The following is a 25918-nucleotide window of genomic DNA, read 5'->3' on the forward strand; positions in this document are numbered from 1 at the left end:
CAATGACAATAACAATCGATAGATAAGATGAAATATACTTATTTCCATAACGTAAATGAATATTACTTGGTAATTTTGTATCAAGTATCTATAAACAGGAGCAATAAACAATAAACAAAGTAAAGGGTGTGGGGAAGAATTTGATAATGGATTCAATTTAAAAGAAAAGGCTGAAGCAAAAAATGCGTGTTTATTCTTGTCACTTCTTTACTTCAAGGGGGTAATTAATCTATCATTTAACCTTCTATCATTTTGGAAACTAAACTTACAAACGTTAGTTTGGATATAATTAGCATAATACAGCATACGTAAACTAACGGAGCGATCCCCAGGCTCTTAAAATATATAGTTCTAAAGGTCCTTGCTATACTCAGCAGAAACTAAGCCTATCTTAAAACGTGTTCTTCTTGTCGGCATATGGAAATTTTAAATACATTTTTTTTTGCCGTATTCATGTTACTGTATTTGACTACTGCATAAACGAAGCATTTAGAAGATTGTTTTACAAGATTGTAGGAATGTGTACGTCCATACTTTCTGTATTGCAAGCCTATGAATACATTATGAACTAAACGACACAACAATGCATCAATTTCAATATTTTTATAACTAATGCCTACTTGAAATAAATATCCTAGCAAAAACAACTCTCTAGTATTCTGTTCACCATCACGTTGACAACGTAATCAATGATTTCACGGTTACAGATCGAATATCAACGATAATAGTGGTTGCTCTTCTTTCGACGAAGGAGCTGCAGTGCATTACATCAATAGAGTAGAGTAACGTATAACGAAATAAAATACATTTTTCAGTTTGACGGTTAAACTAAAAAGGTCTGGCTGGTTTTTATGCAAACTTTGCACAATTCTATACATTTGTTTTTAGGTTTCTTTTGTCTTGACAGAAATCACGATAAAAAAAACAAACAAGTATTTATTTGTTTGTTTTTTTCCAAGGAATTAAGAGTGAAATTACACATTTTAAATGTGTGTACATTTAATCAAATACATTTTATATCCAATTTTATTTCAGACAAAACGTGCTTGAATAGATTTTAAATTGAAAGAGAAAAACAGATTAATTCATTCAGGCAGAACTTTAACAGAAACACTCAACAAATCTTTATTTTTTTTTAACCATTTCTTGAATTATAGACAGCACTTGATTTCTAAATCAATTCTTTCCCGAAAAACACTCTGCTTTTGGACATTATTTACTTTTATTTCACCCTAAATAATTTAATTTTAATTCATGTGCTGAATAGCTTGTTTTTATATCAGCAAAGGTCAAAATCATTCAATCGTCTCTGGAATTAGCTCCGTTGCGTTAGAGGAAATGGGGTATGTATATCTGTCGTTAATAACGCCACTGCCGATGTTTACACGCAAGGCGCCATACGTGTGAACAGGCTCTTATATAATATAAGTATAAAGAGTCATTTTTAAACTCATTCTTTGTGAAATAATGTTTAATTTGAGTGGCAGTGCATATTTTAATAATATATACAATGTATAACTTCTCTCGATAAAACGATTTATGATAATAGCAATTAAGTACGTATCTATAATATTGATAGATATTAAAATGGCATAGACAGATGATGTGCCCAATAAGAGTGATATGACGTTATTGTGTCCAGTCCTATGTGCACATTACATTTTTTCACAAAGTTTGGGTGTGTAGACAGAGCTTTAGAACAACGTGCAATATTTATATTTGTTTAACTGCCAAGATATAAAATTCCTCGCTATAACCTTCTGTTCCATATTAAATAAAGAACCACCATATAATTTTGTATACACGATATTTCCATAGCAACCATTGTTATCATACACAACTTGCCAATGTTATATAATTTGATATTGCTGGTGATTCCATCTTAAAGTCACGTTGTCATTAAAGACTTTTTTATCTGTCTTGATGAGTTTTCTTTTCTTATATTATTATTATTATTATTATTATTATTATTACTTGTATAGCGCACATTTATACAACATTTAATTATAATCAGCGGCGCTTCAAATCAATTAGTATCGTAACATTGTGCTTTTAAATGTTTTTTAAACTGATTATAGTCGTCTAAGTGTTTAATGTGACTTGGTAATCTGTTCCAAATTTTGGGTCCTGCTACGGCGAACAAACGGTCAGCAAATAAATAAATAAAGAATAACACTGGATCTTTGTTATTGCCATGGAGACTAGGCTATAATTTTCCAAAAAGTATTATAAAAATTAGATTCTTATGAAAAATTCCCAGTTTATTGAAACAAAAAGTATTACTGCAGGTGATGAGCATTTGCCTTGTTCCCAGGTATACAACAACTGCTTTTTAATTTAAGACGCAAATTCATACAGTGTCATGAAGTTAGTTTTATTTTGCATAACAACAATACAAAAAGTACAACTGAATAATTTTACCGTTATTATATTCTAATTCAACGTCTCGTTCTTACACTCAATCGTCATATGTCATCAATAATGTCTGTTGTATATACGATATTAAACCATGGAGGTATGATTAAACCATACCATTTTTTGTGTGTTGTTAATTCAATACAAATATTGTATTGTGAGTACAGTCATTGTTATTAGGCCTACTGTATGTGTAGGTCCATCTATATAACTTTAGTTATTATGAGATATTTGTTACCAACACAATAACGATTAAGACAAAGATATAATCATGTATATCTGATGATACTTTATTGCCAATAAGTTTATCAAAAAGTAGTACATTAGTTGATATCTGCAAGTATATCGGTTTCAACATTTATAACCGGCAATTATGTACGACTTTTTTCTACATATTTTTAATTGCTATAAGGACACCGAAAAAGTAATCTACCTTCCCCTAAACATGCATAATAAAAATAAGATGAATGAATGAATGAGCACCAACAAATTAAAAAAAATTATACATTCTTAAAAATATCGATTTTTTACAATTGTATGCTTACATGATGTTGTAAACAACATGTGCGTAGGTTGGATGAAGTATAATTGAATTGGATGAAGTATAAGAGGATAGTCGGCAGCAGCCGTAATATAAGACTAGAGAGTACAGTGGTGGCGCCAGGATTATGTAGGCCAATATGTTATATTCGAATACAGTATTTTACTGGGCCTACATTAAAGATACCGTATGTTTTCATATTAGTACAATAAACTATAACAAAAGGTTAGTTCTTATTTCCATATTTCTTTTTCACCACAAATTATTGCAATATACATACAACACTGCAGATAAATATATCTGGAGCAGCTATACACACGACATAAAAGGTATCCTGACGGCTGCGGCATTTCGCGAGTGTTGATAGGCCTAAATTGTATATCAAATTGTTGGCCTGTTACTAAAGTAATTACAATTTTATTTTATATTTGTTTTATTTTATTTAAAACATTTACAAAAAATGTTGTTATTTTGAAATAGACACACTAATACATGCACACCCACCCACAAATAAACCTGCTTAAAATGAAATGATACAGAATTGTATGAATATATGAATTTCTTGCTGAGCAGTTTATCCTGCATGACCTATTTAATAATAACAATAATAACAATAATACCCATAAAAAAGCATGTTATGCTGGTGTACACTAAAGTACCTGGTACTTTGTATCAATCTCTGGTACATGCATATATTGTATCGCATTCACTTTAATACCCTGTCACTTGTATGAAAACATTTGAACATTGTAGCCAACAATCAGGATTGTGAAACTGTGCCATGAATTGAACTATATAGGCCTACTGTTTGATATAAATGTATTTTTAGAAACAGAGTTTGAATTTAAACATAAAAATGTCATGAAAAATATTGACAAAAAAGAATATATAACAATGTACTTAAGACTTAAAACATTAAATCATGAACAATGAAAGTACAACATTCTATTTATAGATTTTTTTAACATTTTTTTTTTTGCTCATCAGAACAGAGTACAATTTATAAATTAACCTACTAAAACACCTTGGTGTCTCTCTCAATGTTTGAATTTCCCAAAAAATCTTTACATTTGGTTTTTATGGGATCGAGTTACTTTTTCTGTTGTTGTTTGGGTGTTTCGTTTCAAGCGAATTAACCATAGAACAAAAGCTCCCATTAGCTTTGTGATAATCTAATTATATTTTTTAAATAAATTTTCAAAATCATGTACATTATACGTTTGTTACAGGAATGTTAGCCAACAGAACAGTAACGAACTCTACAACCAAAACTACTGTGCAACTACTGATACTATTTCTACCTAGAATGGTACTAAATCCTAAAACAAAATCCAACCATATTGGAAACGTCAAATGAAGTGACAATATGTGAACCAACGATTGTATCAACTAAAACTTATTTGTTAAAAGTAAGTTTTACATACAAAAACATTTTTTTTTCATGATTTAATTCCTTTTTCTTTTTAAAGTTTTATGCTATTTTTTTTACATCTACTGAAAAGTTCCATTTAGTTAAAAAAAATACCACCCGTACTACCAAACACATGAAGGAAGATTATAATAAAGTGCCATTCATGCATCTTTTAATATATGTAATGTATGTAATACGCTTATACCCAATTCACACACAACAAAATGCAAAAAGTAGTTATTATAGTAGATATTATGTAGGATAATCTTACTGAGTTACAATGCATTCACCTGCTGCTTTCTTTAGAAAAAGACTTGTGTATGTGCAGATTCCGTACATCAATGTTCCGAAATTTCATAGAAATGTAAACATGTAAATGCATTTAAATGTTCATAGCTTGGTAGCAATATGTAATTTTTGTTCTGTGAATCCGGTATTAGTGTACAGACATATTATGTATTTATTGCTTTTTATTTTTTATTGCAATATATTGCTCTATTGATGCTTCACCTTCACACTTGAATACTGCTGCATTAAAGAAAACAGAGCTGGGAATTTCTGTAAAGAAATACACAATTTGTAATACATAAATCTTCTCATAAACTACTTTACTGACTCAATATTTATATTTGGAATAAGCCAACATTGAGGACATAATAAGCCTTACTAGTTTTAACAGGCCTTATGTACATCAACGGTTGCTAGAGACATATCAAAGCACATTTTAAGTTGATTTAAGTATTACATTAATAAGAAAACTGGAAAATATTCATTAAGTTCCTTCCTTTTAAAACTACTGTTGGCAAGGCCTCTACTACTGTACTGCATTTATAGTCATTAACATGCTAAATTAACAATTATTTATCTTTGATGCAGAAAAAAGTTTAATTAATTGTTCTATAAATAGATCTAAATTATGAGAATTTATTACCTTTATTGCTATTTTAATAAACATTATATTTTGCACTTATTAGCAGAAATTATTAATTAAAAGACAAAGAAAACAATAGCGCACAACACAATGATGGGAATCGATGTGATAAAAAAAAATGTTGTTCTCTTCATCAAATTGGCGACTATATTTTGCCTCTATTGGACGTCCAAAAATACACAGACGAATAAATAACCACGGTGTATGTAGCACATGTTGGAATTACAGAATATGCGATTGTCAATAGGGGTGAAACGAATTTACCATTTGAAATAAATAGTGGTTGTTTATTAAAATGTGGACATCCTTATAAATAATTGAATCTAGTAAGCCCTTTGAATCAGTCACAAGATTACAGAACATTCGATTAGCAATGTGGGGATGCAAATTAATTAAATTTATAAGGCAAGGATTTGCCTAGCAAGTATGCACATTGAAATGTTGTAAGCTCTTTCTAGCAATTAATGTACCACCACTAACGATTCCATGCAAGCCCATCCTAGCTTAGATCTAGTTTATATAAACATGGAAGTATTACAATAAAAGAATACCGACCTGAACAACGAGATAAACAATACCAATATAGCATCCAATAGCTGCTGCTAAGAATAGGTCAAATACAGCTGGCTTCACACTAGAAAAATAAACAAACATGTTCACCTTCTTTATTCAATATACAACAATTTGTTATAAGAACAACATTGAAATATAGGTAGAAGTTGATATCCATCAAGCACTAAGTAATAATGATGAAGTAAACATATAACAACAGGGTTCAAGTTGGAGGAGTTCACTTACTTATAAGCATTCATCTTCATTGTCATACCATCATAGAAAATAAATTCTGGTTCTCTGAAAAAAAAATCATATAGATGTAGTGGAAAATTAGAACAGTGCAAATTGACCATGTAAAGGTAGAAGTATAAATAGCATACAGATTCATTTAAACTAACATGCAAAATAAAAGCAGAAAATGGTTTACTATACATGCTGAATTATCAGTGGAACAATGCATTGACCATGTAAGGTAAGTCTTGTATAATTTTAATAGTTGTACATAATAATTTTAGGTTTTTTCTGTCTGTAAAATGTCTTGTATTCTAATTGCTGAATAAATATAATTAATATATAATAATTATTAAAATGTAATGGCTACCTTTTATCTGCTTTAACAGTTATTTTAGTGACGACATCATTGGGAAACATTTTTTCCATGCCTGCATACAAAGTGTTGACAACTGGACTATCTTTGGTCATCAGCTGAGCTGCTCTTGATTGTGAGGATAAGAAAGTTGTCCAGGACTTAAGAGATGGTTCACTTACAGCCTGTAGAATACAGATATTAAATTAATGTATGAAAACTGTATGTAGAGTATTATGTGCTTAATTCAGGTGAGAGGATAACTAAAGATGTTGAGATACTTAGGAAAAAATCAATATATTCCATATAAAGATTTACATAGGCCTAGGCCTATTCAATTATTACGACATGTCACTGTGTAAAGAAAATGGCCCTAGTCGGCCTAGTATTCTGTAGCTACCTGGCGGCCTCTCACACCCCGACCAGAATTTTGAGTGAAAAAAAAAATGTATGCGAATTGTGGTGGGAACACTTAAGTTACAGAGAGTATGCGTTTCATGTCATATGACACAAAATCTAGGTACATGATCTTCGTCGCGTTTCCAGGCCTGCCAATGCCATATGACACCAAAAAAAATATCTAGTTAGGTCTGCGCGATCGTTTGTTGTCGGCATCGTTTCTGGATCAACTGGATGTTCGCTATATTATGTTTAGAAGTATACCTAGCCTACATAGTTCATTGAGGTTCACCATGGTGTAAAGGTTCACCGTGTGGCGCCATCGTGCCTCTACCGTGGGAAATTTATATTCGCCATTGTGTATATAAAAACAACCACGAAGAAAACGATTAAAAATAGTATTTATTTATGTGCTTCTGGGTAATTTATAACTTGGTCCCCCACCTCAAAATTTAATTATTAATTTTGCACACCTTGTTACCTCACAAAAAGAACATCGTAGGGTTGTTTACGAACTGCATTTTTTCCGACCTTGTGAAATGTGTGGGCTGGCGGAGTAGCCGACACACCCCTCCCCCACCCCTACTAGGATTTTTTTGGAGGGGGGTCGCCCTCCACCACTTACGACATGCTGGTGAGAACCCTGAAGGTAATTTTGAATTGAATTATTTTGAATTGAGTGTCCATCAGACCCATGTCAGAAGCAAACTAATGCTCTACATACACAGTCATTTCATAAAAGTAGTTAATAGCAAGTTCCAACCTAGATAAAATTCAAATATACTCACCATTAAATCAGTGAATATTTCTAGGCTTTGATTAGATGAGCTGCTTGATAATCCATATAGATGTCTAGCCAAGCCTTCGGCTATAATTTTTACATTCCTTGCAAGAACACTAACATCCAATGTTGTCCTAGATAAATTGAGATAATTAATCAATTTCAATGTTACACCTAATCAACGATAGGCCATTATGTCACACATATGTAATATTTTATTTTATTTAGGTATAAAAAAGGCAGACATAAGTCTAAAAATATTGTAGTACAAAGATTGAAACATTAAAAATAGACAGAATAAAAAAAAAACATAAAATTTATAGATTAAAAAAAACCAACATTACGATATCACATGCATATGTAACTAGAAAGCCACTCCGAGAGTGCATACCTCCGCCTACTGTAAAATTCTCCTACATAAGATTTCTCCGGTAAAAAAAAAATTAATATACAGGTATATATATATTTGTGTGTGTCTTAATGCTGTTGGTGATTTAGGCTAAATTCACTACAAGCATGTGTATGCGAGTTTGGTGTAATGGTTATTAACAATAGCTTCAGTTGACTAACAATAGAACAGCAACGCGAAAATCAAACGAGTGAATTTGAAAAGAAATAGGTTTTTTAAACTACTCGCATCAAAAAACGTGCACATTAAATCAAATTATGTTTTAAAATTACAAATCACAAATTATAACTCTTGCCTCTTGTACAAAAATGAAGTTTTTTGGACAAAATGCAATTTCAGTTTACTTGTTGAATTGAAATTTATATTTATACTGGGTAACCTCTTCATTCAAAGACTGGTCTCCCAGAGGGCCCAGTTGGTGATCAGTGGCTGTGATGTACTAATACACCGGGGTAACCCCCTACTCGTCTCGAAAGATGTACTAGGTTCTTTAAAGTGCACACGAGCTAGATGTGTACACTGGACCTACGGTTTATAGTCCTTATCCGAGAAGACTTGTTACTTTAAGACTGCTCGCCGGCTATTGAAAAATTCAGTCCTATCTTTTACCACTAGCAGGTCTGAAAATTATACTAAAAAGTGGTCCCAAAATTTAATGGAATGGTCCTTGACCACACACATATCTATCTGTATATTCATTTTGGTAAAGATCTTGTAATAACTTTTTGAGTAATCCTGCTAACAAATGAACAAACAAACGCTACCGATTACATATACTTCCTTGGCGGAGGTAAATTATATCACCCTCTTATGTCACACATGTATGATTATGTGTAATTAAAAGTTACTTTAAAATATAACTTACCCATCATCAAGGATTGAGTTTCTTAAAGGATCTACGTAAGATGCAAAATGTGAGAGGGTCATAGCCGGCAGACGACGCATGCTAAACCTTTCATGTTCCCATGTCAAAAAGTCGTCTGCTAAGTTAATTTTCTTATGAATCATACTAGTATTTAATTCTGGATAGAGTGTTTTGCTGACTGCAATTATTTCCTAAAAACATAGAAAACAAAAGTGCTTCTTATTTTTCTTAATGAAGTAAAAAGTTCTAATACAAATATTAAGATGCATGCCATCAATCAATCAATCTATTCACTTAAACTGGTTCAAGCTTAGTGAAAATTAATCAATCTAAAAATCAATCAATCCACTATTAAGTTTCACTGGTTCAAGTTGAGAGTGAAATTATGAGATTATGTAGCAAGTAGGTTTTGTTGCTATTTACCTGTAAGATACTGTGAGGCACAGTCCTTTCCTTAGGTGGTTTGGAGACATGCATAAACAAACCATTACCAGATCCAATGCTATCTAAGCATAACACATGCGATACTTCACTCAGAAATGTCGTTTCTAAATAAAACAAAAAATTAATGTTTATAATATAATACATAGGGAAGAAAGAATGAAGGGCATAGTATTATTTGAATCTCTGATAAATGGTTGTGTCTGAAGTTAATTAAAATTTTAAAATCTGCTCTGGATTATCACTGTCAATCCACATTGACTACTTGATAGGGATGTTCCCTGGCTTTAGTCACTGATCAAAACTCATCATCAAAATCCTATGCTGCCAAGCTCTATGTGTTATCGTCACACCTTACCTGTGCTTTCCAGGCTATCTTCGATCCATCTTTTTGTTCCTTGATAGTTGAACTTTCCTCCTCCAGAGAGAAGAAATAAAAGATTATACCTGCAGTTATTTCAGGATAATAACTGCAATATAATAATGAGAAAACATTGTAGTTATGCATTTATCTAATGGCCTTAGCGTTTATTATTTTTAAATTTCATACACATCAAACAGAAAATTCACTCAAATTATATCGTATTTATAAAGTTTCACTTGAGGCTTAGGGCGTAGAGTAGTTATCTACTAGCACTAGATAAGGATTCAACCCCACACATTGTTATTTTCATCTATTAAAAGGATACTTTGCTTGTGTTTTTGAGTTTGAATAAAGTTTTGAAAAGAGTCTTGCTAATTCTAATAAAGCAGCCACTCCACTTCCGTTTGAATCGGCGCCGTGAGCTAGATACTGAAAAACAAAATTCATTATTTATTCACACACAATTTTAGTAAACAGAAAAAGATATCACATTACAAAAATTATTTTAAAAAAGGGAAGATTTAACAGCAGCACATTGTTACTAGCAACAAAAAAGCTGTGAACCTTGTCCAGAAATTTAAACAAATTAATACAAGTAATAAACTACTGCACATGCAGTTAGATACAAAAATGTAGACTGTATAATTACATGATACAAAAAGAGTAGTGGCAAAAATTGCAAATAATCTAGCATATAATATATTAATGCTACTAAACTAAAATCTCCTCCATGATGTATATTGATGGGCCGCACACGATAGTATAGTAAAAATATATATGTAAAATTTTGATCATTGGTTTTTAAAACATATTAAAAATAAAATCCGTGAAATGTATGAATTGTCCATTTTTAGTAACAAAATCAATGGCCGTAAATACCGTAGTTCCGAATTTGATTTGTGAAACAATTTGTTTTTATTCTAATAATTTGTACTTTTATCAGAGGGCGCTTTTATCATACTTGCCCATGCAAAGTATAACCCACATATTAAGGTAGAAAAAACCGTGTGGAGCACGGGTTACTGCTAGTTAAGATTCTAATTTATAACATTCTCGTAAAATTTAACACTATTTGTTATTTGTTTAAAATAGACTATGAAATCGATAATTACTTCAATTTCCATATTGTTCCCTCTTTTCCTTATATTACACGATATATAATACCGAGTCAGTGTTCTCTCCAGGAGCGTCATGGCACCGTGATGCTTGGGTTCTCTACTGTGATGCTTTATGGTCGGCCGTGACATTTAAACCTTATCTGTGACCTTATTAACCACAACCAATCTAAAAACAGGTACTGAGGCATGCATGAGACACGTGACATGACGATGTAAGCCAAGAAACAAAAAACTGCGCAACAAAATGTTATAATGACTGAGACTTGGTTTCACCGGCCGCGGCCGCGAGATGTAGAAGTGTTTCGCTGCTGTCATGTCTCTCTTTCAATCTCTAGTTTTAATTGGCTGTTGTCTGAATCGTCCATTTAATGCGGAAACTTGTATATTGTAATTAAGTTTTCAGCTAAAATAATAATTGATTGTATTTTTTTTTTTCTTGTAAATGTTATCTATCATGATATTTTCAATATCCCACTGAATTAATTGACTCTATAGATCGGTGGAATTTAGTATTTCGTACCTAACGTACGCACATCATCAAAGGCGCGATTGATTTGCTAGCTGCTTTGATTGTATAATATTATTTGCATTGCAATCAAGAAGGCTATGATCGTTCTTCTGTTTGCTAGCGCGATATCAACTAGAGGTGTCCTAAGGGACATTTCTCCTGACGTTCGTATTAATTGAACGAAAAAAAAAAGTTCTTATCATGTATGTTTACTTACTGGTGCAACTCCGTATGAGTCATAATGGGCTACGATAGCAATAGTGGGGAGTTGATCTTCAATACCTTTCCCTTTTAGCATACCCTGAAATAATTATTAACAGTACATTATGAACAGAGTAAATGTATACATTATATTAGTTTACATTGTTGAATTGTAAGAAAAGTATTTTTAAATACAGTTAGACAGTTATTCACCTTATGATGATAACGCTATTTGTAGTAAAAAGTATTAATAATTAATAATAATAATATTTATTCGGCATGTCATCAAGCACAATCTTGCCATGAGCAAGCAATAGGCATAGGCCTACCAGAATTAACTGATAATACAGTACATATGAACTAAATATACAAAGACTATAAATGAGTTACATAAAAAATAAAAACTAGATTTGAACTCGTCCCTTTGACGAGTTTGGGTCATCCGCGCAAATGCAACATGCACAGATGTTAAAATATGAACGCTGACAATTGTTATGCCATTCTATGAATTAATTAAATATGTTTACAGTCCTGAATTGTACCTATTTTGTGTCATACAGCATATTAGAGTATTTACAGAATACACTGTATATGTTATAATATACAGTGTAGCATAGATGAAATTACTAGACCCACCTTTTACGACGATGACGTCATCAAAATGGAACATAAAGATAGCAATTTTAGAAGATAATTATCTAATTAATTACATTAAGTGAATAAAGTGAATTTACAAAAAAAATAAATAATTTTGCGCATTTTGAAATTTTAATTACACGTACTCGCGTAATTTATTGCGTAGCATGCTTTTTTTATTATATCAAAACTTGCTCCTTATTATGAAATACACTTTTGCAAAGTTTCATTTAGAAATAAATTTGTGTTCAGAATTTATGATCAACCATAAAATTTCATAAAATCGTGCGTCTCTATTCTATTCTGCACATCTACAGTTAATACAATGTTATGTTGACAAGAGCGATACACGTCACACAAAATTTGTTCGAAAGAAAAATGAATAAGACAGAAAAAAAAAAGATCCCGACAATAACAAGGCAATTCAAGTGCAGATAACCAATTAATAGAGCATATTGTATTGATATATTACCTGGATACTGGTAATAGTTCCATCTTTTACTGGCTTTGATTGAGATCCAGATACTACCATTTGAAAGCCATTGGCATAAACTGCGCTTAATAAAGCTGAAAATACATATTAAATATACATAAACAATACTAATAATTTGAATAAAGAAATAAGAACAATGTAGATATATTTTAACATGTTGCAGTTGTACAGTTACGCATCAGACTAGTTTTCCTGATCTTATTTACTTTAGTAAGTCACAATGGACCTTCTAAAGTCTAGGATGTAAATCTCAGTGAATCAAATTATCTACTTTACTGCCATAGTATACAGTGATACCTCTTTAGGAATTGTTAAAACTATAGTGTAACTGACCTTCAGCACCAGAAGCTGCTTGGTCAGAACTGACCGCTGTTCTGATATCTTCATATATCTCGATCAAACGATCATCTTCATGTGCAAAATAAATTGGAACTTTTGATTCTTGTTCCAATATCTGTGGCTCCAACTCTAGCCAATACTGCACAAGAAATCATTATAAGAATATGTATTGAATAAGCTTGCAAGGTAAGATGATATAGTAATTATCGTAATCATCGTAACTGGTCTATGTCTACAGGTTTGGGTAACTACTGCAGGGCTGAAAATTAACCTTTAAACCATATCACCCCCCCCCCCCCCACCCCCCCTTCCTCCCAAATATATCATTTAGTATTACTGTACATTTTGATAACGCCACAAACACCCTCCCACCCACTTTAAATTAAAGTGAGCAAATAAACAATTTTCTTAGACTTTGTAAAACATACTTGCACAACTGACTGCGGTAAAGCATTGATATCTTTTGGCAGCAAGATCAACAGAGCTCCTGCTCCTTCGATAACCTCTTGATATCGTTCGGAAGTGAGTTCTGCTAACCTAGTTACAAGACACCTCCTGACCATAACATTTGAGTTAATTGGACGTGCTTCCATGTTAACCAGAGCATTGCGACATCCTGAAAAAAATAATGAATTTAACAAATGTTTATAGAGTTGAATAGGCCAAGTATTTGAGTAGAGGTGAAAGAAGACTGTTCTATTTAAATAGACGAACCCATTCAACAATTTAACATTCCTATTTTTTGTTAATGTTGATGACTGCACTGCACAAGTATTGTGTTTGTGGTCAGATTTTGATCGCTGAAGCAGAGTTATGAGTAGACTGCGCACTCTCTATCTCTACATACATGGTTTCCCGTCTTAAATTTTAAATTGATAAAATATTATATTATTATTATGCACTTGTCAATTGCATGACCCACTATACGACCCCCGGGAGAGGTGCGTCATTTGTCAGATGTGCGTCATACTTTTGAATACCATGACGCACCCGTGCGTCAAAAAGGTGACTTACCTTTAGGTGACCATGACGCACCCATTTTGACGCACTGTGGCCATGTTGTTTATGATATGGTGGGTGGTAAAGTGACGGACATTGACACACCTTGTTCATTGATGTGACGTACCATCAAGGTTTTTTGACGCACCCCTGCGTCAGTAATTATTTGTAAATGACGCACCCATGACGCACCTCTCCCGGGGGTCGTATAGTGGGTCATACAATTGACAAGTGCATTAGTACCTTCAATCTTTGAATAATAATGAACAAAAATATTCAATATTATTAATTGTCAATTAATCAAAATTAACCATTTACATTATAATATTATTTTAATAAATTAAAAATTCTAGGCTTAGCCTAGGCCTACTAGCTAGGACCTACTAGCTAGTCTCTAGGCCCAGGGCCTACCTAATGTAAAAAACAATTTATATAGGCCTAGGATTAAAACATACATAGGCCTAGGCCCTAGACTAGGTAGGCAAACATTTTTTGTTGTTGAATTGCTAGAATGGGTCAATTAGTCCAGGCTAGGCCCAGGCTCATGAACACCGGGCTTCGTCCTTTGTTCTACCGCCGGGCGTCCTACCGTATTGTGTGCCTTGAAGATCATACTGCTGCATACGATAAACTGAAAACTCATGGGCTGCGTCGACAGGAACACCAGGGGAAATCATGATTAAAACAGGAACAATTAATATAATTGTAAGAGGTATGCTACCCCTGAACATATCAAGCATCTCATTAGCCTCTTCAATCCACATATTTGTGCGAAAAAATGCCTAATTCTAAAGGAAAGAAATTTGTAGAAGACCAAATTCACACACGTGAAATCGTTTTGATGAACTTTATACTAAGCTACACGTATCAATAGACGATTAGCCGTACGAATAGATAATTTATGAACGCACAACATGCTCACACCACCACAACTTCTACTAATTGGTGTATGGTGCCTCTGATCTATAGCGCTTACCTTGCAACAAGCTCAAACAGGAGCAGCTCTATATAGGCCTACCATTTTTTTTTGCTGTGCAGGCTGGTGGTAGGCTACCCATTTACAGTACTTGAAATATACAAATGAATGTATTAATTGTATTTTATTGCACGTTTTATTGCTTTATATGATAACACTTTCAGTTTTTTTAATAGTAGAGGCTTCAATGTTGCTGGTGGTGATTCGTCGGTTAGGCTAGGCCTATTCTACTGTCTAACACTACACTACAGTGTATGCGGGAGTGTATGATAGTCAGCAGCTAGGCTAGGCCTAGTACTACTAGCCTAGCTTACTAGACCTAGGCCTAGTATCTTTTATATTGACATTATTGATTAGTGTTACAGTGCCTATTAATTATTATTTTATACAATTTGAACTCAACCCACAAAAACGTAAAAAAACTGTTTGCGCGATTTTGAAATTTAACATGCTCAAAAGTTGTCTTCATTCAAATTACATTGCATAATTTTCAAATTACTCATAAAAAAAGTACTGTACATGCACATAAACTCACTTTGACGAATTATAGTTGCCTATTTTTTATAATTTGACTGTCAACATTAAATTTTTAAGAAAATGCACGTATTATTAAAAATATGATCACAAAATGTTGAATGATGTACCATCCTACTACTGTATGTATAGGCTATGACCTGATGCCTAGACACTGAGTTGTCCTATGTTATACTAATAGAATATATACAGTTAGTATCCCTAAATTAGCCATATATTGAGCAAATCTGTGAAAAAATTTTAAAGAAGCTAATTTCAACTGATTATAGAGGTATACCTCCATGCTTGACTAAGAGATGAAAAACTATCATTTTTCACTTCAACAGGCTTACTGTATGATAACGTCAAAACATTATATGAATTCATATCTACATTTCATCAGCTTTCATAATAAATTATAAAAATCAAGGTCACCTTTAATTCTGAAGAGCCATAAGGTATTCACATACGGTGAAGGCAAAATTACACGACCTACGTTACTCAGGTTTAAAAAAAAAATAGAATGCGATTTGTACAAAAAAATGTTTGTACGTTTTTTATGTATTGCCCAGGCAAAAACAAATAATTTTTTGAAACACACAAATGGCCTAATTCATGCTGTAAATTGATTAAAACATAATTTTCAGCTTTTTTTTTTTCGCGCATGACCCTACTGTATGTATGCATACATTTTTATTTGCTAATATTTTGACCCTTCACCTGAAGTTTATTTATAGTGAATTTTATTGATATGATTGATACAAAATGTCGAGAATCATGTAGAAAGTTGATTAGAAATTAATTTTGTGCGTAACTTTGTGTACAACACACCATTTTGTATCCACAGAAAGTGTCATTAAAAAGTGATGTTTAGTTTTTAATCTATGCTCAATCACAAAAATTCATGAAAGCGCTTGTAAAGGTGACGTCATAACAAAATAGGATGTGCACAACTTCACGTAAATGTCCATACAGTATAGTGACAAAGTTATGAAATGTTATATTTACACGTTTTCGAGAGACACAAAAATTACAGAAAGAATAATAGAGAAAAAAAGATGTTTCCATACAATTACAAGGAGTTATACACAATAAAGATGATTTCATACAATTACAAAGTTATCTGCATATTGCGGATAACTAATAAAGAAGATGAAAAAAAAAGATCAATCACAATAAAAGATTTCATACATTAACAATAGGTAATCATTTTATTCTAAATGATCACCTAACTAGATATGAACTCGTCACTATAGACGAGCTAGATTATCCGTTGCGCAAATTGTGCAACATGGACGGTGAACGACACACACACGTTTTTTATGAGGCAGAAACTTCATGTATGCCATTGTACCGTACGAGTCGAGGGAATTATGTTTATAGCGATGAATGAATTGTATCTATACTGAAGGGGTTGTGAAACACGGCCAGCCTGTGGTTTTTCTTTGGCCAGCCTTTAAAATGCTTAATTGACATTTTGATTTTAGATTATACAATATTACATGATAATGACACTGATCAAAATATAAAAAAATGATGAAAAAATTTAAGCAAGAATAGGTGAGATATAGCTAAAACAAGGCCAACAGCCATTAAGTCGCGTGCTACAATGCATAGGGATACCGGACCGACAGACAGACCGACAGACAGACCGACCGACCGACATAGTGAACTATACTGACCGAAATTACTGAACATGTTTAAAAATGTTGAAATGTTTGAAAACATTTATATTTTTTTAATTTACACGTGCTTAGCCTGTCACTTTTGACGTGCTCGTATAACGTAATTTCGAGTTGAAAAGTAAGTCAAGAAAACAGAAATCGGGCAAAAAGAGTGCGCAATAACATTTAAATATACTGAACATGTTTACAAAATTACAAAAATATGCGCACTCATGGCAATTTTGTAAACGCTTAAAATTGCCTGAAACGTACTCTTATTTCATCGAAAATAAATTTTGAAAATTTTAAGCGCGCGTACGCATGCGTTACATGCGCTACGCACGTAATTGTATTGCCATAATGATGATTTATGCCCTGAAATTTATGAGTACCAAATTTTATTTAATTGTGATTCATGGTTGTGAAGATATGATTACAAACGTGATTCCGTTAAATCGTGCGTAGACCGCGTAATTTTTTATTGCGCACCATGAAAACATAACCACATTGATTCCTGGCCATAAGGAATATACTGTGAAAAATTGACCTAGCTAGATTAAACTGATATCAAGATAAGGTCAGAAAGCGATAAAACGCATAGTGATACCGGACCGACAGACAGACAGACCGACCAACCGACCGACATAGTGAACTATAGAGTCGCTTCCACGCGACTAAAAACAAGGTTAAAATCAATTAAAATCTTGAAATAATTGTTCTTCCCTAACTTATAACATGTATAAACATCAAAATTTGATATGCCAAGTTTGACCATCAGATCAAAAAAGAAAAGAAAAAAAAGATGATATTTGACAATCGGATAACCAATAATATTAATAATAAGATTGTATACAATAACAATAGGTGATCATTTTATTCTAAATGATCAACTGATAAGCATGCTCAATTTCAAATTGCACATAATATGAATCAGTCATACACCTACAATTTTGACTTTGTTTACACAGGTTTGGCAAACATGGCTAAATTATATACCCAACCAGAGATTAAATATACTCAGGTAAGTTTCAACCAAACATTAAACGCAACAATTAAGTAGAGAAAAGGCATAATTAATGTACCATAGGCTGGTGGTAGGCTAAACCAACCCTAATAATTTGCATAGCAAATATGTTGACTAAATCCAGTAATTTTTATGTACTGTTAATATTTATTTGTAACTTTTTTCCTAGTTGTTCATTAACAATGAGTTTGTTAATTCGGTAAGCAGTAAAACATTTCCAACCATCAATCCTTGTACTGGTCAAAAGATATGTGATGTCCAGGAGGGCGACAAGGTACTGAGTATGCATTTTCTATAGCAATAGGCCTACAGTATAATCTATATAAATTTACGTAAGGGCAAAATTCGTTAAATTGTGCATTACTTCTAGAATTTTTACCCATAACATAAACAAATTCTTTTTGTCTTATGCTTCAATAAATTAGGCAGATGTTGACATTGCTGTGAAAGCTGCACAAGAAGCTTTTAATCTTGGGTCACCATGGCGACGACTTGACGCCAGCAAGAGAGCTAAGATGATGGTAAAACTTGCTGATCTTTTAAAAAAAAACAAAGACTATCTATCTGTAAGCACCAATTTATCATTCTTTTCTCAGTGGAAAACTTAACCAAAAATCATACCATACCATTCAAAATTGAATCGATTTATTATCCATCTGAAAGGTGGCAATCCTGTTTCACTAGACAATACATACATACAGTACCGTAAAACCTCTAAAAGAAGCCCATGGGCTTAAACCTCAAAAAGAAGCCCATCTCGAAAAGAAGCCCCCCTCTACCGTTTGCAAAAGTACTCTCGAAAAAAAGCCCATCTCGAAATTAGGCCCCCTGGGCTTCTTTTCAAGATAGTATGGGCTTCTTTTCGAGATAGACTACTATACTGTATTAAGAATGTAGGTTTATTAACTGAATGTCAAAGGAACAGAAATAAACAATACAAACATGTGATTAAGAGTTATCTGTAGTAGGATAATTTAATGCCAAATACTTGTGATGTGTGATAAGCCCCCCTCTACAGTTTGCAAAAGTACTCTCTAAAAGAAGCCCATCTCGAAAAGAAGCCCACCCAAGAGCACTAAAAAAAGAAGAAGCCCATGGGTTTCTTTTCAAGGTTTTACGGTATGTTTCTCTACATAAACAAAGTCTTAACTAAGTCTCTGGGAGTGGAGATACAGTACTGAATAGGATTTGAACCAGGACCCTGGGACTGCAGCTGTGGACTAAGCACCGCCAAGCCACAACCCCACTCCACAGATAAAAGGCCAAAATTTAGGCTTTAATATTAGTATGTTACATTTAACATTGACATCATTTTTTTTAGGCTTTGGAAACTCTTGATAATGGCATGCCATACTTTGAATCCGAGATGTGGGTGGATTCTATTGCTGATACCCTGACGTACTACGCAGGCTGGTGTGACAAGATTCATGGAAAAACTATTCCATTAGGTGAATTTATTAATTAGAAACATATGTGGTGCAGTCATAATAATTGATTCATACAGTATTTGTATACAACTGTCTCAATGCGTAATGGACTACTGTACTACAGTATGTAACACATACATACTATATACAACTTTCTTATCCTCTAGTGTCCATGTACAGTACTGTCGAGCTACTACCAAACTGCAATCATTCAACACCCTACAGTACTCTTCTAAAAGATGCACTGGGTTTTTTACAGTTTACACGAGCCAGATGTGCACCGGACCCTTGGACCTATGCCGATTTGATGGCTATAGTTTGCAACGCCCCTGCTGCCTTAACTGCTCTGCCACTCGACTCAACAAACTTTTCTATCCGCAGATGTAAACTTTATGCCCCAATAATATGCTATAGGCAAATAAGATATTTATTTAACATAATTTAATTAATTCTAGATGGTGATTACTTCTGCTACACAAAACTTGAGCCTGTTGGTGTATGCGGGGCTATCATTCCATGGAATTATCCAATCGATATGCTAGGGTGGAAGTTAGGCCCCGCAATAGCATGTGGGAATACAATGGTTATTAAGCCAGCAGAACAGACACCACTCACAGCCATTTTTATTGGTTCACTAATCAAAGAGGTACATTCCTATCAATCAATTTTACTAAATAGTAAACATTCTAGCATGACAATACAATTGTTGGGCAAATAATTTTTTTTAGTCTAATACTTATGTTTTTTGTAAACCTAGGCTGGCTTTCCACCAGGTGTTATTAACATCATTCCAGGATATGGTCCAACAGCTGGAGCAGCAATTAGTGAGCATATGAATGTTGATAAGGTGGCATTCACAGGTTCAACTGAGGTACTATTAGATAACATCCTTATTGTATACTGTTTTATTTAAAGATTTGCAAACCGTTTGCCCCATGCCTGCAGAAACAATGCAATCTTCTTCACAGAAATTATTATTTTACTTGGTATCAATTACGTCAGAGAAGGACAAAATATCTGACTAATTAACTTAACTCCTTGACACAAAAGTTACTTAACTAGCTAGACATAGTAATGTTCAACTTATGTAAGCCCCTCCCTCTAAATAGTTATGCTAATCAAAGTATATTTTATTGTGCAATTTATAATAGGTCGGTCATCTGATCCAGCAAGCAGCAGGAAAAAGCAATTTGAAGAGAGTGTCTCTGGAGATGGGTGGAAAAAGTCCAAACATTGTATTTGCAGACAGTGATGGTAACGTTTTATATTATAACATCAATACTTGAAGTTGCATAATAGCAGTTTAGTGGCAATGCAGCTTGCCTTCCAATCCCAAGGTCGATTATTCAATAGTGACTTAATGGCAGGTTTCAATCCTGAACTGGTTGCCAGAGTTCAATCCTGACCTGGTTGCCAGAGTTCAATCCTGAAGTTTATAAGCATGATTTAGTTTATCATTCATCCTGTAATTGGCTAATTACGGTTTGTTGAATGCGTTAAAATAAACTAAATTAAAAAACCTATTATTCTATGTACTATAGTGGATTTTGCCGTCGATGAGGCCCATGAAGCCGTCTTTTGTAATGTGGGCCAATGCTGCTCTGCAGGTTCCCGTACATTTGTCCAAGAGGGGATCTATGATGAGTTTGTGAAGAAAAGTGTGCAGAAAGCAAACGCTAGGGTTATTGGAGATCCGTATGTTGATGGTACCCAATCAGGCCCTCAGGTAAATATTACCCTGCTGTTGATTATGAGCATATGCAAATTTATACGGAGAGGGGAAAACTTTTTATTTTTTAGAAGGTGAAAACTGGAAAAAGGGTTTTTCTTTTCCAACATCCTGGATCCACCACTCTTGATGAGGGTGATAATGCTGAAGATGATTTTGATGAGTAACATAAATTTAAATATTTGTCACCACTATTTATTAATGTTTGTATTGAAATTGTTTCACAGATTGATCAAGAACAGTTTGATAAAGTTCTTGGAAAAATTGAATCTGGTAAAAAAGATGGTGCCACATTGTCGTGTGGTGGTAGTCGTCATGGTGACAAAGGCTACTTCTTGCAGTCAACTGTGTTTTCTGATGTCACTGATGACATGACTATTGCCAAAGAAGAGGTAGGCTAAGATTGATTTGTTGACAAAATGCATTTACATGTTTATAATTGATAGTACTGTAGTACACATTTGCAATCCTCTTAATAGTGGTGTCCCAAATGGTTCTACTGTATACAATTGAAAGGAAATAAGGGGTTTATTTAATAGTTGTTACTTTACAATATATTTAGCAGTTTCTGGTATTTTGCACTCTTTTAAGATTTTTGGACCTGTGCAAGTTATTTTGAAATTCAAGAATATTGAAGAGGTCATTGAGCGTGCTCATAAGACACATTATGGCCTAGCAGGAGCAGTATTCACAAAAGATATTGATGTTGCTATGACAGTGGCACACAGTCTAAAAGCTGGAACCGTATGGTAAAGCATTGAGTATTCGGAAATGACTTGCTACTATTGTAAACTTAAATGCTATATTCACAGTGTTTTGGTACTTTAAATTATATTCGATTTATTCAAAATAGAACACTTTCCGCGGTCCATATTTTAACATACACTAACCGTAGTTACATTTCTTGTATTTTCAGGGTGAATTGCTACAATGTGGGCGGACCTTCCACTCCTTTTGGTGGATACAAGCAGTCTGGTTTTGGTAGAGATTTGTAAGTTCAAATGTTCATGTTTCAAGTATATAAAGTGCAAAGTACCAGGTGATATAAATCGGTCAATAAATATCGAATGATTATGTTTGTTTTTCAGGGGAGAAGATTCTTTGAAAGAATACCATGAGGTTAAAACTGTAAGTCAGTCTACTTTCATGTACACTAAAAAAACATCTATAGATAACATCTTAATACGAAGTAGCATTTTATTAATAGTGGAGGTATCTCCTTAATAGGATTGTCCCCAGTTACGAATGCACAGCGCAAAGGCCCCTGGTTTAGGACTCATGAGGGACCCTCCAACGCTGGGTAGTTAAATTAGACTGTTCATGCTCTGGGGCCCTTGAGCTCAAGGGCTCCTAGGTTTGGCCAATGAGCGCTCATAGCCGTTACACCACTGATTGTCCCCTAAATAGGGTTGATTGTAGTGGGATCATTACAAAAAGGTCTTTATACCAAACAAATACTTTGTTGGGTTTTTCTACTTGCAGGTTATCATCAAGGTGCCACAGAAGAACTCATAAATCACAGTTGATCAGTATTTTAAAAATAATGTAGCAAACTGCTTTCAATGAAAATATTGTTTGTCTCATTTATTAATTAATATGTATATCAAATAACCAAATGGTGGAGCTATTATGTTTAAAGAAAATACAGTATTATTAATGCATGCATTTGTTTTGCCTCTCTTCATCCAACTTTATCATTTTTTTTTTATAGAATTTAATTTTTGTTGGCAAAAACCTGAAATCTATGATATTTCAAAGTGTGTTTACATATAAATAACAATGGATGAATTTATGTTAAGCATGCTACTGCCAACAAACAGAAAATAGATATTAAATTTCCACTGAATTAGCAAAAATATATATTTTTTTTGTTTTGTCCATTTTATGAAATTCAGAATTACTGTTGTCTCTTTATATCGGTGTCCATAAACGAAGTGTTATCAATCAAGATTTGATAGCGCCTTGCTCCAAACAGCAAACTTCTTGAATGGTGTCGTGTGCCTCAATGAATAAACACATTCTGTATAAAAGAAACATGATAAAGTTATTTATAGTCCAACGTCCCGAGATATCAGGAGGTATTTTTTCTAATATACTATTCCATGCACATCTTTCATGACTTGTCGGAAGAGGACCAGGACATTACTGTACAGTTTATCACTTTGGTAAAAACACAAGCCCACACTCCTTAAACATAAAAAAAGAGGATTAAAGTATTCGAGAGGGGCTGATACCCTGGTTGACATCAGTAAAGAAATGGGTATTATACTAATTTCTTGAAATATGAAACGCATTCTACTAACCCTTAAGAGTAACTTTCAAGGTGGGTGACAACATGTGACTGGCATCTTTCAATAAGGTAATTAACCAATCTATGATCTGTAAGTTTAAAATAAACAATTATCATCCAAATTAAAATGTATTATTCATATTATAATTATTATTAAACTGTTACACAATACAAAAACCTTACCTTGTCAATTATTTGATTCCAAGGGGTAAGATTTAACAAATTTACAAGTGATGCTGGTAACTGAGCCACTAGTTCTTGACAGATAAAAACCTCCATTGATCTACATCCCACTGAACCATAATCTAAAACTATATCCTTTTCAGTATTAAACTCCAGTGGAACACTAAGGTTTGTGATGTTTGTTGGCGAAGACCAGGCAGTTACAGCTGCAGTGAATACCTTTATTAAAAATTGAACCGGCTGTGGTAAAAAAAAACACTATTTATTATCTAACTGGTGAAGAAGAATTTACATAAAGAAGGTGCAACAGCAGTTATAGTAACTGTTCATATGCCTATTGCTTGCTCCTGGCAAGATTGTACTTGATGACATGCCGAATAAATATTATTAACAAAAATAATATTTTCACCCTTGAAAAATTCCCATCATTCTTCGACCCTTCCTGTTTACAAGTTGCAACGTTGTGAATATGCCCCATTAGTTCCAATAACCAATTGAGGCGACTCAAATCATTTATTTGCTCATTGTTGATAGAAGCAGACCTAGAGAGGCTGCTTAAAATATACCATAACAAAACCTGCTGTTCAGCCTCACTACAATTCATTGCCACATCTGTAAATAAATAATAGGGTACATTTATTTTGAATTGTTTTAGTTTATAATATCATATCTAATGTTGTCATCAGGTTCATATTTACATATACAGTATGTTCAAAATAAACTATTCAATACAAATACATATTTTTTTTTATCTACTAAAAAGCACAAAATTATTTAAAACAACTTTTACCAATACAAGGATTGAGCCAAACAAGTGGCTGTTTGCCCACTGTGTGTGACCTGATGAATGTTGACCTTATTAAGTTTTTCTCTGCTTCAGGAGAGGTCAACCTATCAATGACCTCACCAGGAAGTTGACAAACACAATCTGACAGCAAAATACATTGATAGTTCTATAGAAAATAAAAACATAGGACATAATAATATACAAAAAATATGCCTATTTCTATATATAAATTCAAGTTTTTATCACATGCAATGACATAGAATACACTTATATGTACCACATCACGTTGCTCACAAACCGATATTAGCTTGTTTTAATGTGAAAAACTACCTAAAAATGTATTGTCCCTCTGAAAAAATAATTCTTTAAATTTTTGTTTTATGCCATTTTAATATAACATAAATAGTTACCCACTTTGACCAAAAACTGAATCGACAAAAATGTATTTACCTGAAAAAAACTAATTTAAAGCAAAAAAAAATGTTGGTTGAATTTAACCATTTATTTTGTCATTTTATAAGTGAAAACATTATTTTTTGTCCACGGAAGTGATTAACTTGATTAAAACTACAAAATAACCTATTCAAAGGCTGATTTAATTTATTTTCATTTTTCATGTTTTTGGGGGACAATACATCTTCTGTGAGATCTTTCTCCATCCAAAATGGTCACCAGGTCACAAAAGCAAGCTGTTAAGTAATCTAATTCTGTAGTAATCTTGTTCATTTTTGTTTCATGCAAATCTTAAAATGTTCGAACCTCCAAATAAAACAATCTTTGAAAATGAAAAACTTTCTCTTGAAGCTCTTCATACCATAAAAATCACATTCAAAGAATACCAGAATTTGTATTAGGCCAGCCCAATGGCATCTGATATTGAGAAACTCGACTGAATCAAAACAAATGTTACCTCAATATTTCGTGGAAGTGTAAAATAAATAGTTTCCACAGCTTGATAAAGTAGATATGTAACAGATTGTGGAGGGTCAGGTACTGCTAATGCTGCTTTTAATCCCTCCAGTACTGATGCACAAAGTGTAACAGTGACTGGACTGAAGTTGGTAAATGGTTCAAGTATGCTTGTGGCCAAGAAGAACTTTAGCTTGGCCAGGGGCATTGTTTTTATCAGAACTGGTAGTGAATTGTACAGAAGCTCCTTTTCTTTGGCCTGTAAAACAGATTAACTTCTTATATACCCACTGTTATTATTTGCAAATTATATGAAATGATAGTGTGTAGCAACATTTCAAAATAAAAATGTTTTCATCTGTGAATAATGTCAAATATTGTAGGCCTACAGTAGTTCATGTCTTCATGGCCCATTGGAAATGAA

The 25918-nt window shown here is 33.2% G+C and overlaps 4 protein-coding genes across 5 annotated transcripts in view; 2 read left to right on the forward strand and 2 right to left on the reverse strand.

Annotated features, from left to right (window-relative positions):
• LOC140062959 (small ribosomal subunit protein uS19) overlaps nucleotides 1-25918 on the forward strand; it is a 254689-nt gene that overhangs the window by 81386 nt on the left and 147385 nt on the right. The gene's annotated exons all lie outside the window — the stretch shown is intronic.
• LOC140063270 (BOS complex subunit ncln-like) lies at nucleotides 2682-15032 on the reverse strand. The gene is made up of 14 exons (XM_072109807.1): nucleotides 14582-15032; nucleotides 13422-13609; nucleotides 12988-13132; nucleotides 12634-12728; nucleotides 11542-11625; nucleotides 10024-10127; nucleotides 9693-9781; nucleotides 9317-9441; nucleotides 8894-9084; nucleotides 7627-7753; nucleotides 6455-6624; nucleotides 6097-6150; nucleotides 5854-5932; nucleotides 2682-4925 (listed from the first exon to the last, which is right to left on the reverse strand). Exons 1-14 carry the CDS (start codon nucleotides 14754-14756, stop codon nucleotides 4863-4865), a joined length of 1689 nt encoding a protein of 562 aa, XP_071965908.1. The 5' UTR covers nucleotides 14757-15032; the 3' UTR covers nucleotides 2682-4862.
• Nucleotides 11852-23084, forward strand: LOC140063271 (aldehyde dehydrogenase, mitochondrial-like). Of its 2 annotated transcripts, XM_072109808.1 has the most exons (15): nucleotides 11852-11857; nucleotides 15013-15037; nucleotides 18114-18166; nucleotides 18339-18443; nucleotides 18595-18735; nucleotides 19491-19617; nucleotides 20052-20242; nucleotides 20354-20467; nucleotides 20748-20850; nucleotides 21138-21322; nucleotides 21553-21717; nucleotides 21917-22074; nucleotides 22242-22316; nucleotides 22414-22453; nucleotides 22808-23084. In XM_072109808.1, the coding sequence occupies exons 3-15, from the start codon at nucleotides 18125-18127 to the stop codon at nucleotides 22838-22840; spliced, it is 1479 nt and encodes a 492-aa protein (XP_071965909.1). In that variant the 5' UTR covers nucleotides 11852-11857; nucleotides 15013-15037; nucleotides 18114-18124; the 3' UTR covers nucleotides 22841-23084. The 2 variants fall into 2 exon arrangements, with proteins under 2 accessions (XP_071965909.1, XP_071965910.1); XM_072109809.1 differs by lacking the exons at nucleotides 11852-11857; nucleotides 15013-15037 and adding an exon at nucleotides 15060-15078.
• LOC140063269 (focadhesin-like) overlaps nucleotides 23205-25918 on the reverse strand; it is a 63416-nt gene continuing 60702 nt past the window's right edge. Inside the window, exons 26-31 of the mRNA XM_072109805.1 lie at nucleotides 25496-25752; nucleotides 24589-24751; nucleotides 24208-24410; nucleotides 23799-24038; nucleotides 23629-23704; nucleotides 23205-23345 (exon numbers count right to left, since the gene is read on the reverse strand). Of these exons, the coding sequence (XP_071965906.1) occupies nucleotides 23266-23345; nucleotides 23629-23704; nucleotides 23799-24038; nucleotides 24208-24410; nucleotides 24589-24751; nucleotides 25496-25752 (1019 nt within the window). The 3' untranslated portion in view covers nucleotides 23205-23265. The remainder of the gene's footprint in view (nucleotides 23346-23628; nucleotides 23705-23798; nucleotides 24039-24207; nucleotides 24411-24588; nucleotides 24752-25495; nucleotides 25753-25918) is intronic.

This window comes from Antedon mediterranea, chromosome 11, assembly GCF_964355755.1.
Source record: "Antedon mediterranea chromosome 11, ecAntMedi1.1, whole genome shotgun sequence".
Taxonomy (NCBI): domain Eukaryota; kingdom Metazoa; phylum Echinodermata; class Crinoidea; order Comatulida; family Antedonidae; genus Antedon; species Antedon mediterranea.

Bases quoted from the DNA above. Each gene is read 5' to 3' on its own strand.
- LOC140063270 (XM_072109807.1), bottom strand. From the start codon at position 14,756: ATGTGGATTGAAGAGGCTAATGAGATGCTTGATATGTTCAGGGGTAGC. The intron at 13,610-14,581 runs GTAGGACGCCCG...TATTTTTTTCAG, and splicing joins TCTTCAAGGCACACAATACG to GATGTCGCAATGCTCTGGTT. The intron at 4,926-5,853 runs GTCGGTATTCTT...ATTTCTTTACAG, and splicing joins TTGTTTATCTCGTTGTTCAG to AAATTCCCAGCTCTGTTTTC.
- LOC140063271 (XM_072109808.1), top strand. From the start codon at position 18,125: ATGGCTAAATTATATACCCAACCAGAGATTAAATATACTCAG. The intron at 18,167-18,338 runs GTAAGTTTCAAC...CTTTTTTCCTAG, and splicing joins CAGAGATTAAATATACTCAG to TTGTTCATTAACAATGAGTT. The intron at 19,618-20,051 runs GTGAATTTATTA...AATTAATTCTAG, and splicing joins TGGAAAAACTATTCCATTAG to ATGGTGATTACTTCTGCTAC.